Genomic DNA, 17170 nt, shown 5'->3' with positions numbered 1-17170 from the left:
CCGAGGACCATTATGTCTACTGTGGGCAAGAATCCCATAGAAGAAATGGAGTACCCTTCGTAGTCAACAAGAGAGTCTGAAATGCAGTATTGGGTGCAACCTCAAAAAGGACAGAATGATCTTGATTCTTTTCCAAGGCAAACTGTTCAACATTACAGTGATCCAAATCTATGCTTCAGCCACTGATGCTGAAGAAGCTGAAGTTGACCAGTTCTATGAAGACCTACAACACTTTTGAGAACTAACACCAAAAGATGTTCTTTTCATCACAGGGAATTGGAATGCAAAAGTAGAAAGTCAGGGGTTACCCAGAATAACAGGCACATTTGCCCTTGGAGTACAGAATAAAGCAGGGCCAACAGAGTTTTGTCAAGAGAACACACTGGTCACACCAAACACCCTTTTCCAACAAGCCAAGAGATGACCCTACACGTGGGCATCACCAGATGGTCAATACCGAAATCAAATTATGTTCTTTCAAACTGTGGTGGTGAAGAAGACTCTTGAGAGTCCCTTGGACAGCGAGGAGATAAAAAGGAAATCAATTCCAGATATTCATTGGATAGATGATGGTGAAGCTAAAGCTCCAATACTTTGGCCACCTATTCAAAGAGTTGACTCTTTGGAAAGACCCCAGTGCTTGGAAAGCTTGAAGGCAAAAGGAGAAGGAGACAGTAGAGGATGAGATAGTTCATCACTGACTCAATGGACATGCATTTGAGCAAACTCTGGGAGGTAGTGGAGGACAGAGGAGCCTGGTGTATTGCAGTTCATGGGGTCACAAAGAGGCACAACTTAGTGACTGAAAACAGTAGCAAAGTGCCCCACAGCATGGCCGCAGCACAGTCAATCTCCAGTGGGAGCCTAAGGCTTTGTGGAATAGGATCTCCACTCTCACTCTTCATTGCCCTTAATGCCTATCAACTATTTTAAGTAAAGTTCTTATATTCAAGTTGATAGGGATTAGAAAGTTAAATTATAAAATGCTAATTTTGGAATAGAATGAAAATCAGAAAAGTGAGTGAATATTTAGTATTTGAGTTAAGTTTGAGGACTGTTATCTTTCAAGTGTGCAGACTCCCTTTTTTCTATGTGTAGATGTTTGAGAAAGCAATAGTCTTTGAACTTAGGTCCTCTGAACTCAGTTGGAAGAGGCTCGTTGTGGTCGTATGACTGTTCTGTGCCTTTTCTTATTTATGCAGGGTGTCAGTGATAGTCAGAAGTGACATTATACATTTATTTCATGTAGTTTTTCACTCATGGGATAAACACTAGCATTAATTTTATATTAGCTAAAATTAAATTTATATATAAAAAGAGAAGATTTAAAATAAGTGGTAGCTTGCCCTTTAAAATTTTCAGTTAAAACTGAAAATTTTAGCGCAGAAGAGGGCGCTAAAGTCAAGATGGCTGTGAACACCTGAACACCCCGCTCTCCCCCAGGGGGAGGAAGGCGAAAGAGCAGCCAAACGCCTGGGTGTTTCTCCTTAGCAAGCAAATCAGCCACAGAAACAGTGAAGTAAGGGAGGGTCTTGGCACAGAACTTCCCACAGTCAGGATTTCCTCAGAGTGCTCAACAATGGAGGTGGCAAGATGTTGGCTTTTGACATTGAAATGAAGGCCGTCAAGGAATTTTAGATTAAAAAAAAAATACAGTTAAATTGATCTTTTTAAGTAGAAAAAGCTTCTTCCAGTTTTTGAACAGTTAAAACAGATGAACTTCCCAGTAACTATATAGCAAATGAATCGTGGAAATTAGAATTCTTTATGAAGAGGAGGTTGAAGTCTCTGCAAACAGCATATTCTCTCTCTCTTTCTAATGCACACAGAGTATGACAGGTACTTTTGCAAATACTGTTTTAACAGTGCCTTATGTGAAAAGTTCATTCAAGCATGTAGATGAAATAAAAACCTTTTATGATACACTGGGGAATGAAGTTTCAGGTTTGTTTCTATGATTATGTGCGTTGTCAGCTTTTTGCTGTCTATAATTTTATATTTGTATAGTGATGAAGAAGTTGAGGTATATTCATTGTGCGTCTCTTGCTCCTTGGAAGAAAAGTTATGACCAACCTAGACCGCATATTAAAAAGCAGAGACATTACGTTGCCAACAAAGTTCCATCTAGTCAAAGCTATGGTTTTTCCAGTAGTCATGTATGGATGTGAGGATTGGACTGTAAAGAAAGTTTTAACGTTTACTGTATACACAAGGGGTTGTAATAGAGATGACAAAGATTGTTGTGACTGGGTTGAAGGACCAAATACTGACAGCAGTAAAAGCAAGGTAGCAGGGATGTGGGGACAAAAAGAGAAAGCAAGAGAATAAGAGAACGTATAAAATTTAAACCTAGGGGTGAAATATTTAGAAGAGGTCTAATGATCCCAAGCGTTGAATTTTGTTAGGGCTTTTCATTTTCCAAAAGCATTTTATTAAGGAAATACTTTATCTGCAAAAGACTTTGGTAGGAAGGACATCAAGTGCCACTAAAGCTGCAGCCCACATGCCTTAAAGTATTATGTATTACAATTGGAAGAAAAGAGAGAGCTAGGGCAAGAAGGGTAGAGACAGGAGAAGGATAGTGGGGAAAAAAAACAAACTGGTAACATGGACACTGGTGAGAGACCTGCCACAGAACTGTTATTTTGATTTATGTCATGTTTTCTGATACTTGTTATAAGTGGACATTTTGAGGTGACTTAAGTCTTCTACCATTTGGAGTCTGTTTATGTACTCCTCCCCCATCCCTAGGATATATTCAGCTACGAGTTTATGGCCAGAGATTAAATGGCTGATATTTAGGAAGGAATTTATGTATAAATTACACATTTTTAATGTATTTATTAAATGGATCTATTTTTATTTATTTAAAATTTATTTTAAATTGGAGGATAATTGCTTTACAGTGTTGTGTTCATTTCTGCCATACAATAACATGAATCAGCCATAAGTATATATATCCCCTTCCTCTTGAGCCTCCCACCACACCCCACCCCCCCCACCCCATCATTTTTAGTTTTGATTCAGTTCCTGATGTGTTGGTTCGGAGAACGTCATCATATCCAACTGGTGAGTAAGTTCATTTTGTTAATGACTCAAAGATTTAGTTTAGTGCTAATTTAAAAATTTCTTTTGAGAATATTGGAAAAATACCACCTTGATTAGGCTATGGTCTTCAGTACAAGATTTTAGAAATAACTAAGGACTTGATAAGAGAAATAATGTAAAATGATCATGTTACTGAAAAAATACAGACTAATACTCAGCATTTACTGAACTTTAAACTTGTTTTAAGTGATCTTACTCATGGCAGGCAATATTTTACAGGCAAGGGGAATTATATTTTCATTGTTTATCCTCTCTTTTTGGTAGCCAGGGGCTACCTTACAGAGGCTGTTTTGGTCGAAGCAGTTGAGTGATGCACGCATGTGTGCTTAGTCATTCAGTCGTGTCCAACTCTTTGTGACCCCATGGACTGCAGCCTGCCAGGCTCCTCTGTCCATGGGATTCTCCAGGCAAAAATACTGGAGTGGGTTGCCATTCCCTCCTCCAGGGGATCTTCCCATCAGAGATTGAACCCAGGTCTCCTGCACTGCAGGCAGATTTTTTACTATCTGAGCCACCAGGGAAGCCCAAGAATACTGGAGTGGGTAGCCTATTCCTTCTCCAGAGGATCTTTTCAACCCAGGAATCGAACCAGGTTCTCCTACATTGCAGATGGATTCTTTACCAGCTGAGCTACCAGGGAAGCTCAGTTGAATGAATACTCCTTTAATATTACTCATTTTCTGGTCCAGAACATTCCAAGTAAGAGATATTTTAGGTCTTAGCAAATCTTACAAAAACTTAAGAATGGAAAGGGATAGAGCCTTGAATTTCACATCACAGCTAAGGTGCAGGAAGGAGTTCTGTGCTCACAAAGTTCCACAGATAGCTGGTGGGGAGAGAATTTATTTGTAAGGAAACATAACTTTTTTACAGTTGCCTAAGATTAGATTATGTTTGGCAGGTTCAATAACTGAGGCAAGTTTTATTGTACACTAGGCCATACTTTCAGAGAAGGCAATGGCACCCTACTCCAGTACTCTTGCCTGGAAAATCCCATGGACGGAGGAGCCTGGTAGGCTGCAGTCCATGGGGTCACTAAGAGTCGGACACGACTGAGCGACTTCACTTTCACTCTTCACTTTCATGCATTGGAGAAGGAAATGGCAACCCACTCCAGTGTTCTTGACTTGAGAATCCCAGGGACGGGGGAGCCTGGTAGGCAGCTGTCTATGGGGTCGCACAGAGTCGGACACGACTGAAGCGACTTAGCATCAGCAGCAGGCCATACTTTGTATTCTTTGAGGCTTTTTCAAAATGTTAAAGATAATACAGTACCAGAGTGACAGCATTGCAATTTGATTTTATCATATGACGCAATAGCAGGATAGCTTTTTACCTATAATAGTTGACTGTTTCTTTGCCACAGTTCTTCCTGTGGGATCCTACAAGACATAAACTGAACTGCACTTAAAGACAACAATTAGAAGAAAGTACATGAGTAGTGTTTCTTGTCTGAAACATTTAGAGAGAGGAAAAGGAAAAGAATAATATGGAGACATTCAAACACCAATAGAATGGCAGAACTTCTGTAAAATAAAATTCAGCTAATACTTTGTACAAAACCAAAGACCTTTGAAAAGTGTTTCTAAAATATGTTGTTTAATACTTTTTAAACAAAGTGACATAGTCATCTGAGACTGAAATATTCTTAAATTTTTTTTTCATTTCCCTGAAACATTCCTCAGCTCTTGATAACTAGTTTCTTAATATCCCAGTTACTCAAAAGAAGCTCAGATGTTTCCTCAAGTTTTCAGTACTATTTTATAATTTTTACAGGGTTAGGTAACATCTAGGGAATTCTTATGAGGAGATTGTGCTAGATATTTCATATAGTTAATCTTTACCACAACCTTATTAGGTAGCTATTGTCACCTCCATTTTACAGGGAAGGAAGCAGGCTTAGAGAATGTGAATGATCCAGACCTTGGCAGAACTGTTGTTTTTCTTTAAAACATTTTCCTGGCATTCTATCATTTGATTCTTGCAACACACTTTTCATGTTTCAGTTCTACAAATGACCATGCTGAGGGCCAGAGAGACAAAATGACTTGCCAAAGGTCATATTTGAATAGTTTAAGGAACAGTAAGATCTGAGGGAGATGTGGGCTTACTGTGGAATTTTCTAAGGTGCTCAAGACATTCTCAAGGATATGTTACTCATGTATTGGAATTGTCAGTTGAGGACATGAGTGATCTGTAACATGGATGGAGTGAGAGCAGGTTGGTCTAAACTAAAAGTAATTGAACAAAACCTTCTTGAATATAGAGACTACAACTTTCAAATCAGTTGCAGTTGCAAAAATCAGTTTTTAGTAAAACTGATTCAATATAGTGAAACTCAACATTCAAAAAAATAAGATCATGGCATCTTGTCCCATCACTTCATGGCAAATAGATGGGGAAAAAATGGAAACAGGGGTAGACTTTATTTTCTTGGGCTGCAAAATCACTATGGATTGTGACTGCAGCCATGAAATTATAAGATGCTTGCTCCTTAGAAGAAAAGCTATGACAAACCTAGACAGTGTATTAAAAAGTAGACATCACTGCCAACAAAGGTCTGTATAGTCAAAGATGTGGTTTTTCCAACAGTCATGCATGAATGTTGCACCATAAAGAAGGCTGAGTGCTGAAGAATTGATGCTTTCAAACTGTGGTGCTGGAGAAGACTCTTTAGAGTCCCTTGGACAGCAAGGCGATCAAACTAGTCAATCCTAAAGAAAATCAACGCTGAATGTTCATTGGAAGGACTGATGCTGAAGCTGAAGTTTCCATACTTTGGCCACCTGATGCGAAGAGCTGACTCATTGGAAAAGACCCTGATGCTGGGAAAGATTGAGGACAGGAGAAGTGGGTAACAGAGATGATGGCATCTCTGACTCAATGGACATGAGTTTGAGCAAACTCTGGGACACAGTAAAGGACAGGGAAGGCTGGTGTGCTGCCGTCCATTGGGTTGAAAAGAGTTGGACATGACTGAGTGGCTGAACAACAACAACAACAAGGGATAAGGAAGGACACTGCATGATGATCAAGGCAATCAATTGAAGAAGATACAACAATTGTACATATTTATGGACCCAACACAGGAGCATCTCAGTACAGAAGGTAAATGCTAAGTCATAAACGAGGAAACTGAAGTAGCACAGCAATAGTGGGGGACCTCAGCACCCCTCTTACACCAGTGGACGCATCTTCCACACTGAAAATTAATGAAGAAACACAGGCCTTCAGTGACCGTTGGATCAAATAGGTTTAATTGATATTTATAGTATAAACATACTAAAATATCCATCCTAAAACATCGGAATATACTTTCTTCTCAAGTGCACATGGAACATTCTCCAGGATAGAGCACATCTTGGGTCACAAATGAAACCTTGGTAAATTTAAGAAACTTGAAATCATATCAGGTATCTTCTCTGACCACAATACTATGAGATTAGGAATCGATTATAGGAAGAAAAATTGTAAAAAATGGAAATACATGGATGCTACACAGTATGCTACTTCATAACCAAGAGATCAGTGAAGAAATCCAAGTAGAAATAAAAAAATACCCAGAAACAAAAGACAATGAAAATATGATGACCCAGAATCTATGGGATACAGCAAAAGCAGTTCTAAGAGGGAAGTTTATGGCAATACAATCCTAACCCAAGAAACAAGCAATTTCAGATAAACAACCTAACCTACACCTAAAGCAACTAGAGTCAACAAAGAAGAAACCCCAAAGTTAGTGGAAGAAAAGAAATCATAAAAATCAGAGCAGAAATAAAAGAAACAGAAACCCAAAAAAACAATAGAAAAGATCAATGAAACTAAAAGCTGATTTTTTTGAGAAAGATTAACAAAATGCATAAACCTTTAGCCAGGCTCATTATGAAAAAAGGGGGGAGCACTCAGTAAAGTTAGAAATGAAAAAGAAAAAGTTACAACTGACACCACAGAAATACAAAGGATCATAAAGACTACTACAAGCAACTATATGCCAGTAAAATGGAAAACCTGGAAGAAATGGACAAATTCTTAGAAAGAAAGCAACCCAATAAAAAAATGGCTATAAGACCTAAATACACATTTCTCAGAGAAGACATACAGACTGCCAACAAATACATGAAAAGATGCTCAACACCACTAATTTTTAGAGAAATGCAAATAAAAACTGCAATGAGGTATCACCTCACACAGGTCTGAATGGCCACCATCAAAAAATTTACAAACAATAAATGCTGGAGAGAACATGGAGAAAAGGGAACCCTCTTACACTGTTGGTGGGAATGTAAGTTGGTGCAGCCACTATGAAGAACAGTATGAGGTTCCTTAAAAACTAAAAGCAGAATGGCCATATGACTGAGCATATGCCCCCTATTGAGCATATGGCCAGTGAAAAGCATAATTCAAATGTTACATGAACCCCAGTGTTTATTTCAGCTGTGTTTACAGTAGCCGGGTCATGGAAGCAACATAAATCAACAGAGGAATGGATATGTGGTACATATTACAATGGAATATTTGTTGTTTAGTTGCCACGTTGTGTCCTGACTCTTTGCAGTCCCATAGACTATAGCTTGCCAGGCTTCTCTGTCCATGGGATTTCCCAGGCAAGAATACTGGAGTGGGTTGCCATTTCCTTCTCCAGGAGAGCTTCCCAAACCAGGGATCAAATCTGTATCTCCTGTATTGTCAGGCAAGTTCTTTACCACTGAGCTATGAAGGAAGCCCACAAATGAAATATTCAGTTCAGTTCAGTTCAGTTGCTCAGTCGTGTCCAACTCTTTGTGACCCCATGAATCCCAGCACACCAGGCCTCCCTGTCGATCATCAACTCCTGGAGTTCACTCAGACTCACATCCATCGAGTCAGTGATGCCATCCAACCATCTCATCCTCTGTCGTCCCCTTCTCCTCCTGCCCCCAATCCCTCCCAGCATCAGAGTCTTTTCCAATGAGTCAGCTCTTCCCATGAGATGACCAAAGTATTGGAGTTTCAGCCTCAACATCAGTCCTTCCAAAGAACACCCAGGACTGATCTCCTTTAGAACGGACTGGTTGGATCTCCTTGCAGTCCAAGGGACTCTCAAGAGTCTTCTCCAACACCACAGTTCAGAAGCATCAATTCTTCGGTGCTCAGCCTTCTTCACAGTCCAACTCTCACATCCATACATGACCACAGGAAAAACCATAGCCTTGACTAGATGGACCTTTGTTGGCAAAGTAATGTCTCTGCTTTTGAATATGCTATCTAGGTTGGTCATAACTTTCCTTCCAAGGACTAAGCGTCTTTTAATTTCATGGCTGCAGTCACCATCTGCGGTGATTTTGGAGCCCCCCAAAATAAACTCTGCCACTGTTTCCACTGTTTCCCCATCTATTTCCCATGAAGTGTTGGGACCAGATGCCATGATCTTAGTTTTCTGAATGTTGAGCTTTAAGCCAACTTTTTCACTCTCTTCTTTTACTTTCATCAAGAGGCTTTTTAGTTCCTCTTCACTTTCTGCCATAAGGGTGGTGTCATCTGCGTATCTGAGGTTATTGATATTTCTCCCGGCAATCTTGGTTCCAGCTTGTGCTTCTTCCAGCCCAACGTTTCTCATGATATACTCTGCATATAAGTTAAATAAGCAGGGTGACAGTATATAGCCTTGACATACTTCTTTTCCTATTTGGAACCAGTCTGTTGTTCCATGTCCAGTTTCTAACTGTTGCTTCCTGACTTGCATATAGGTTTCTCAAGGGACAGGTCAGGTGGTCTGGTATTCCCATCTTTTTCAGAATTTTCCACAGTTTATTGTGATCCACACAGTCAAAGGCTTCGGCATAGTCAATAAAGCAGAAATAGATGTTTTTCTGGAACTCTCTTGCTTTTTCCATGATCCAGCAGATGTTGGCAATTTGATCTCTGGTTCCTCTGCCTTTTCTAAAACCAGCTTGAACATTTGGAAGTTCATAGTTCATGTATTACTGAAGCCTGGCTTGGAGGATTTTGAGTATTACTTTACTAGCGTGTGAGATGAGTGCAATTGTGGGGTAGTTTGAGCATTCTTTGGCATTGCCTTTCTTTGGGATTGGAATGAAAACTGACCTTTTCCAGTCCTGTGGCCACTGCTGAGTTTTCCAAATTTGCTGGCATATTGAATGCAGCACTTTTCACAGCATCATCTTCCAGGATTTGAAATAGCTCAACTGGAATTCCATCATCTCCACTAGCTTTGTTTGTAGTGATGCTTTCTAAGGCCCACTTGACTTCACATTCCAGGATGTCTGGCTCTAGGTGAGTGATCACACCATTGTGATTATTTTGGTCATGAAGATCTTTTTTGTACAGTTCTTCTGTGTATTCTTGCCACCTCTTCTTAATATCTTCTACTTCTGTTAGGTCCATACCATTTCTGTCCTTTATCGAGCCCATCTTTGCATGAAATGTTCCCTTGGTATCTCTAATTTTCTTGAAGGGATCTCTAGTCTTTCCCATTCTGTTGTTTTCCTCTATTTCTTTTCATTGATCGCTGAGGAAGGCTTTCTTATCTCTCCTTGCTATTCTTTGGAACTCTGCATTAGATGCTTATATCTTTCCTTTTCTCCTTTGCTTTTCGCTTCTCTTCTTTTCACAGAGAAAAGAAGAGAAAAGGCTATTTGCAAGGCCTCCCCAGACAGCCATTTTGCTTTTTTGCATTTCTTTTCCATGGGGATGGTCTTGATCCCTGTCTCCTGTACAATGTCACGAACCTCTGTCCATAGTTCATCAGGCACTCTATCTATCAGATCTAGTCCCTTAAATCTATTTCTCACTTCTACTGTATAATCATAAGGAATTTGATTCAGGTCATACCTGAATGGTCTAGTGGTTTTCCCTACTTTCTTCAATTTAAGTCTGAATTTGGCAATAAGGAGTTCATGATCTGATCCACAGTCAGCTCCCAGTCTTGTTTTTGCTGACTGTATAGAGCTTCTCCATCTTTGGCTGCAAAGAATGTAATCAGTCTGATTTCAGTGTTGACCATCTGGTGATGCCCATGTGTAGAGTCTTCTCTTGTGTTCTTGGAAGAGGGTGTTTGCTATGACCAGTGCGTTATCTTGGCAGAACTCTGTTAGCCTTTGCCCTGCTTCATTCCATATTCCAAGGCCAAATTTGCCTGTTATCCCAGGTGTTTCTTGACTTCCTACTTTTGCATTCCAGTCCCCTATAATGAAAAGGACATCTTTTGGGGGTGTTACTTCTAAAAATGAAATATTATTCAGCCATAAAAAAGAAGAAAACCATGTCATTTGTAGAGATGTAGATGGACCTAGTGTCTGTCAATACAGGGTGAAGTAAGTCAGAAAGAGAAAAATACACATTAACACATATTTGTGGAATCTAGAAAAATGGTAAAAATGATCTTATTGCAAAACAGAAATAAAGGCACAGATGTAGAAAACAAATGTAATGGATACCAGGAGGGAAAGGGAGGGGTGAATTGGAAGAGTGGAGTTTGATGTATGCACTACCATGTATAAGACAGATAACTAGCGAGAACCTGCTCTAGAGCAGGAAACTACTGGGTACTCTGTGGTGACCTCAGTGAGAAGGAAATCCAAAACAGCAGGTGTAAGTTGATGTATGGCTGGTTTACTTCGCTGTAGAGCAGAAACTGACACAGCGGAGTAAAGTAACCATAGTCCAATTAAAAAAAAAGAAGCCATGCCTAGGATAGTGTGCTAATAATAAAATTAAGAAAAATGTGTTTTGAATGTCACGTGGTTAATGATGGCTTTTCTTTCATGACAGTGCTGGGAGAAGGACTGGCCAAGGGAGATGGCGCCTTTCAGGCAGTGCTTTGCTGCATGCAGCTTAAAGGAAAGCTCCAGCCTGTATCCCACATTCTTGCCAAGTCACTGACAGGAGAGTCCCTGGTATGTTGACTGGTTCTAGATTTGAATGTCCAAAAATGTGTTCACCCCTTGGACTTCTTAGGTGTATTACCTGCATCCTGTAGGTTCTGTCAGAAATCAAAGTTTATGAGTAGCTACTTACTTCTTTTCAACATACTCATATTTAAGCATTGGATTCTTGTATTAATGTCATTTGTGATTAAGAGATAATTTTTAAAGCTTTGAAACTATAGAATAACTGATTTTCTTTAAAGGTATAATTTAACAGAGCCTGAAGGTATTTTTGAGTTTTAAAATGCTTCTGTGGATATATGATCTTATAGGTTTCTTAAATTTAGTCATTTATTGTATATAAAGTGCTTAAATTTATCTAAACTAAGTAATAATTACTTTTCTTTCTGATGATGTTCATATTCATGGCTGCTCTGATGAAGTTATCTCGTTCTATTCAGACCTTGGGATACATTTTTGTATGCTCTATTAAATTTTCTAGAGTTTTTGTCTATTTGTTTTCGGATGACTTAATGGAAAGACTTCCTTTTTTGAACGTTAGAGTTGGCAATCTATAGAAATTGGAAGAAAAGATATGTTATGACTTTTTTCACCAGTTGGTAACTGTTACAAAACTGATACTTTTTGAGTCATAATGAAAGATGGTGAAAGTAAAAAAAAACAACATATGTATACTTTGTTATACAGCCTGAGTTCTCTATATTCTGAATTATCATAAACTGTGGAAACCTGGAGCAAAGTTGTGTTCTCACTGCAAATAAATATACATCTGGTGAAAAAGAAGGAAATCAGGAAAGTACTTTGTATATTGTTGAGTGTAATATAATGACCCATCTCGGGGGCTAATTTAGTTATTTTCTAAGGAATTATTGTGCAGTAAATTGTTTAGTAGGTTTAATAGTATCTTTTTATTTCACCATCTTAACAAATGAACATAAAAGCTAAGGTATCTTATTAATTATAGCAAAATTGTATGGGTCAGTTCAGTCGCTCAGTCGTGTCCGACTCTTTGCGACCCCATGAATCGCAGCACGCCAGGCCTCCCTGTCCATCACCAACTCCTGGAGTTTACCCAAACTCATGTCCATCGAGTCGGTAATGCCATCCAACCATCTCATCCTTTGTTGTCTCCTTCTCCTCCTGCCCCCAATCCCTCCCAGCATCAGAGTCTTTTCCAATGAGTCAACTCTTCCCATGAGGTGACCAAAGTATTGGAGTTTCAGCTTCAGCATCAGTCCTTCTCATGAACACCCAGGACTGATCTCCTTTAGGATGGACTGGTTGGATCTCGTTGCAGTCCCAGGGACTCTCAAGAGTCTTGTATGGGTATTTAGTTCTAAATAGGTGATAAAGAATATTTCTCTTCTTTATTATTTAGATAATTCTATCTTTAAGGATCTTTTCTATTTAAATTGAGCATATTACAGTGTTTTACCTGTTGGATTTTTTTTTTTTTTTTCACCTGTTGGATTTTTAAATTAAAAATTAAGAAGCAATTTGCTTTCAAATCTCAAGTGAAATTTGAATTTCTCAAGAGCTCATGTTTTATGTTTTCCTTCAGCAGCTTTAATGAACCGTCTGTAGTAGTGTGATCATCGTATGTGAATCTGAATCATAAGTAACCAAGTTCACGTGTTTGGTTTAGGAAAAGGAGTTTTAAAAAGTTGAAGTTTGTTTTTTTTTTTTTTTTAATCCTACTTTGAGTGATACTCATTGTTAATGTTATTGAATTAATCTTAAATTCTTACAAGATGAATACAGTGTTTTAGGGCATACTGTATGTTTTGTCCGGTTCATCTTTCTAACTTCCCACATAGAGGGTTGGCTTTGCTGTCACCTCTAATAGTAATGAGGATAGGAGAGGAGCATAGCATTAGTTTTCTTTTTATGGGTAAACCTTAGAAATAGCCAAAGAGTCAAGTTCAGAGTAAAAAACTAATATGCCGCTTGGTTTCCCCCTTTTTCATTTGCCCTTTCAGAATGGGATGGTAACAAAAGATTTGACAAGGCTAAAAACACTTCTCAAAGAAACAGAGGTAAGACTATTTCAGCCGATCTCTTTGGGCAGAGTTTGACTTATTCTGAATGGCACGTGTTCGGTATTAAGATGTGGGTGGTCACTGGGCATCAGAGGCTTTACCAGTGGGTAGGGAAGCTGTTAGCCTTTCTGTGGCCAGGCTCACTCCCATCCTAGGGGCTTTGCTTCCTCGCAAGGTGCCTGTTTTGTCCCTAATTCTTTTTAGCTGTCTCTGTCCAATAAATGGAGAGGTGATTGGGAAATTTTGGTTTTTAACTACATCTGGCTATTAGAAAATATTTTCTAAGTAACTAATAAAAGTCTGTGATGTTTTTATGGAGTGAGTTTAGGTGATGGGAATAATGTGTAACAGGGTAAATGGTGAACAAAAATGTGCTCTGGTGATGAGTTGAAGGCCAGGGACAGCAGGGCGTGTAAAAGGCCCGTGGATTTGTAAGTCTCAAATTTCTGTTCCTCATACAGTCATGTAAATGTATTTTTACTTAGCTGTCTCGTTTTATTTTTTGTCTTATTTTAAAAATAGCTGTTTTTGTCAGCTTTTATCATAAATGGAAATCCATGTAAACTGACTGACTGGCTTTTTTATTTAAAAACTGGTACCTACTATACGCTAGGTATTATGCTTGGTGCTGTGGATACAGCCCTGAACGAGATACTTGTGGTCCTTGTCCTTGGGGAGGTTAAAGTCTTGGGGAGGAAATAGACAATAAATTAATTAATTAAACACAGGTATAGGTGTAATTCACATTGAGGTACATGGGATGAGCTTTCTGTGATGGAAAAATAACTGGAATGGTAGTGAGGGGATGAGACACTTAAGCTCAGTTGAGAATTAATAAAGTGCTGTGTCCTGGAGAGTGAGGTGAAGGGCGTTCCCGTCAGGCTGAGAGGATGAGAAGAGCACCCAGGTGTAAACCTTGACCTCCTCCTGTAGGTTACATTCACACTTCAAATATCATAATGCATTACAGTTCATAGCAACAAATAAGTATGCAAAGAAGACAGTCATCGTGAGGTACATAAGCTGGATAAAGGTACTGTTTTGCTACAATTCAGTAGGATTTTAAAATATATTATTTTCTTAGTCTTATTATGAATTAACTGAAAATCAATAAGCTCTAACTTCAGAGCCATTTCCCTCTGGTATTTATGTAGTCTTTTTAATTTCTAAGAAGTAAAATAAGACAATTATAAGTGTTTTAGACTTTTAAAATGAAAACATAAAATAAGATGATTTTCGTTTTAAGATTCTTGGCCTTGTTCTTCTCTCTTATTACCTTAATTGAATTAGCAGCTTTACATCTGATAATCATACACAAATATATGTAAAGTTTTATTTTTGATATTTATAATCCTGTTCTGTATAAGGTTACAAATATTATTTGACTCTCATTTTGTTACCATACTTTTGGAATAAGTGACTTAAGTTTTGTTTATAATTTCTGTGTAACCAGAGTAGTAGTATTTTTGGTTAGTGAACTGGTACTAATAAAAAAAAATCCATCTAGAAAAAGCTAACAGTGTTACTCTTATTTATAATTACACTTGATATACTTAAAAATAGCAACAATTTGTTATTTAAAGATTGGGCTGAGCTGATATTTAACCTGTAAGTGCTAGTGGATTAGAATAAAGACATTAAACTAAAGACTGACTAATGAAAACAGAGAGACAATACATATTCTTCAGAGAAATTTCAATACCAAATCAATATTTGATTATAAGATTATAAGAATTCTAGCAATGTGAAATGTGTCTGCTTTCCCTGAAGGTCTCAGTAAAGACCTTCTTGATGTTGCCTTTCTGTCTTGGGGTCTGAGCATATAAAAAGGGTGTTTTCAAAAGTACAATACGTTGGAACCTAAAAGCCACAGTGGCCGATTTTCTTATTCTTACCGGCTCTTCTGATGAGGGTGGGCAGTTCACCGGCACCCCTCCCCGCTCCCCGCTCCAGGCTGAGAGCAACAGTGTCAGCACAGGCATCTCCTGCCGCTGCAGGCTGTTGCAGACGCAGACTCACAGATATACGCGTGTCTTTCCCTTTCAGCAGTTACAGATGCTTTAAGCTTTATCTCATCACTCAAACATCTTCCTCCAGTTTTTCTTGCGTATTTGGTAAATTTATTTTGATAAATTTTTTTTAGAGGAGATACTTTCAATTCATACTTGAAGTGAGTTTTTAGCTCTTTTATAAATTCTGTGTAATTGGAATCATATTTTAAGGGCTAGTATGGGACTGGACCATTTAGGTCTTGCTTATAGAATGTTAAAGGATCATTTAATACATCTTTTTGGTGGGTATAGAGTCTTTATAATGTGAATAATTATGTCCTGATTTATTTGCTAGCTTCTACATAGTCTTAAACTTGGTCCTTGTTTTACGAAAAAAATTGAGTTGTCTTCAAAAACTATTTAGTAAGTAGTTTGAGAATCAGAAAGCTTTTTCCTGGTTTAGTTCCAGCCCAGCCTCAAAAGGGTCCAATTTAATCAGTAACATGTAAATTACGGTGATATTGCTTCAGTTATATCCAATTAGCATTTATGACATTCTTTCTATGATACAAAACATTCCAAATTTCGTCCTGGGGTACTGTTTCCTCCTTGTGATTCAGTTCAGCATTTACTGAGTGCTGTGCTGTTCACGGGTCTGTGGGTTTTGGAAAGCTGAGAGAGCCATGGAAAACAGTCTGAAGGGCCAACCCAAGATGTGCATAGCTAATGTACCCACAGGGCTACCTGTGGTCAGTAAGTGCTGTACCAGAAGAACAAGCAGGGAGAGGGGAGATAGACACCCTGTGGGAAACCAGGGAGGCTAGAGTGTGAGAATTGCGGTTAAAGGATGGAGGCAGCTGAGGGCAGACCCAAAAGTGCCTTGCTACTAATACTAAGTTGGCCGTCAGGCAGCTTTGGGGCAGATGAGACAAGCAGAATGAGGCGCTTACAGGGCAGTGGCAGTGGGGTCGAGTATGAGATAGACGTGAGAGACATTCTGGACCTTGCTGGGCAAGATTTGGAGACTACTCAGAGCAGAACAGGACTTCCCTGGTGGCTCAGACAGTAAAGCATCTGTCTATAACGCGGGAGACCCGGGTTCGATCCCTGGGTTGGGAAGATCCCCTGGAGAAGGAAATGGCAGTCCACTCCAGGACTATTGCCTGGAAAATCCTTTGGACAGAGGAGCCTGGTAGTCTACAGTCCGTGGGGTCCCAAAGAATCAGACACAAAAGAGCGACTTCACTTTCACTTTCACTTTTCAGAGCAGAACAGAAAAGGGACGGTTCAAGATGTCTTTCAGGATTTCAGTCTGGCTCTTTTTGGGGAAGGTGAATCCATTAACTTGAGACAAGGAGCACTGAAGGATGATGAGATTTGAAATTAAAGTTGATGAGTTTTATTTTAGACATACTACAGTTTGAAGCGCTTGGGTAGTTACCCATCCATCTACCCACCCTTCCATCCACCCATCTATCCAGCCATCCAGATTTACTGGGCATCCATTATGTGCCAGATGCTCTGAGGCACAGGAATGCAGACAGGCAGTTAGTTGTAGGCTGTTAACAGTGGATCTGTATGTGGCTGACAGGGACCCAGCAGGTAAAATGCTATAGAGTCGTTAAGTGAAAATGCTTTAGCTGGCACTCAGTTGAAATTGGGGATGTGGAGCTTACTTCAGTTCAGTTCAGTCGCTCAGTCATGTCCGACTCTTCACGACCCCATGAATCGCAGCACGCCAGGCCTCCCTGTCCATCACCAACTCCCGGAGTTCACTCAGACTCATGTCCATCGAGTCAGTGATGCCATCCAGCCATCTCATCCTCTGCCGTCCCCTTCTCCTCTTGCCCCCAATCCCTCCCAGCATCAGAGTCTTTTCCAATGAGTCAACTCTTTGCACGAGGTGGCCAAAGTACTGGAGTTTCAGCTTTACATTCCTTCCAAAGAAATCCCAGGGCTGATCTCCTTCAGAATGGACTGGTTGGATCTCCTTGCAGTCCAAGGGACTCTCAAGAGTCTTCTCCAACACCATAGTTCAAAATCATCAATTCTTTGGTGCTCAGCCTTCTTCACAGTCCAACTCTCACATCCATACATGACCACAGGGAAAACCATAGCCTTGATTAGACGGAGCTTACTTAGAGTA

At 39.4% G+C, this 17170-nt stretch overlaps 1 protein-coding gene across 9 annotated transcripts in view; it reads left to right on the top strand.

The window, feature by feature from the left end:
* The window catches only part of HELZ (helicase with zinc finger), a 152316-nt gene that overhangs the window by 29158 nt on the left and 105988 nt on the right, over positions 1–17170 (top strand). For 8 of the 9 annotated variants that reach the window (XM_070774251.1, XM_070774252.1, XM_070774245.1 and 5 more), the window contains 2 exons: positions 10879–11003; positions 12974–13030. In XM_070774251.1, coding sequence (XP_070630352.1) covers positions 10879–11003; positions 12974–13030 — 182 coding nt within the window. Of the gene's footprint in view, positions 1–10878; positions 11004–12973; positions 13031–17170 lie in introns of those variants that run through there. The other variant, XM_070774253.1, reaches the window with a different exon arrangement.

This window comes from Bos indicus, chromosome 19 (assembly GCF_029378745.1).
Source record: "Bos indicus isolate NIAB-ARS_2022 breed Sahiwal x Tharparkar chromosome 19, NIAB-ARS_B.indTharparkar_mat_pri_1.0, whole genome shotgun sequence".
In the NCBI taxonomy this organism is placed as follows: Eukaryota; Metazoa; Chordata; class Mammalia; order Artiodactyla; family Bovidae; genus Bos; species Bos indicus.
The sequence above is the reverse complement of the archived record's forward strand: the minus strand, read 5'-3'. Positions and strand labels throughout refer to the sequence as shown.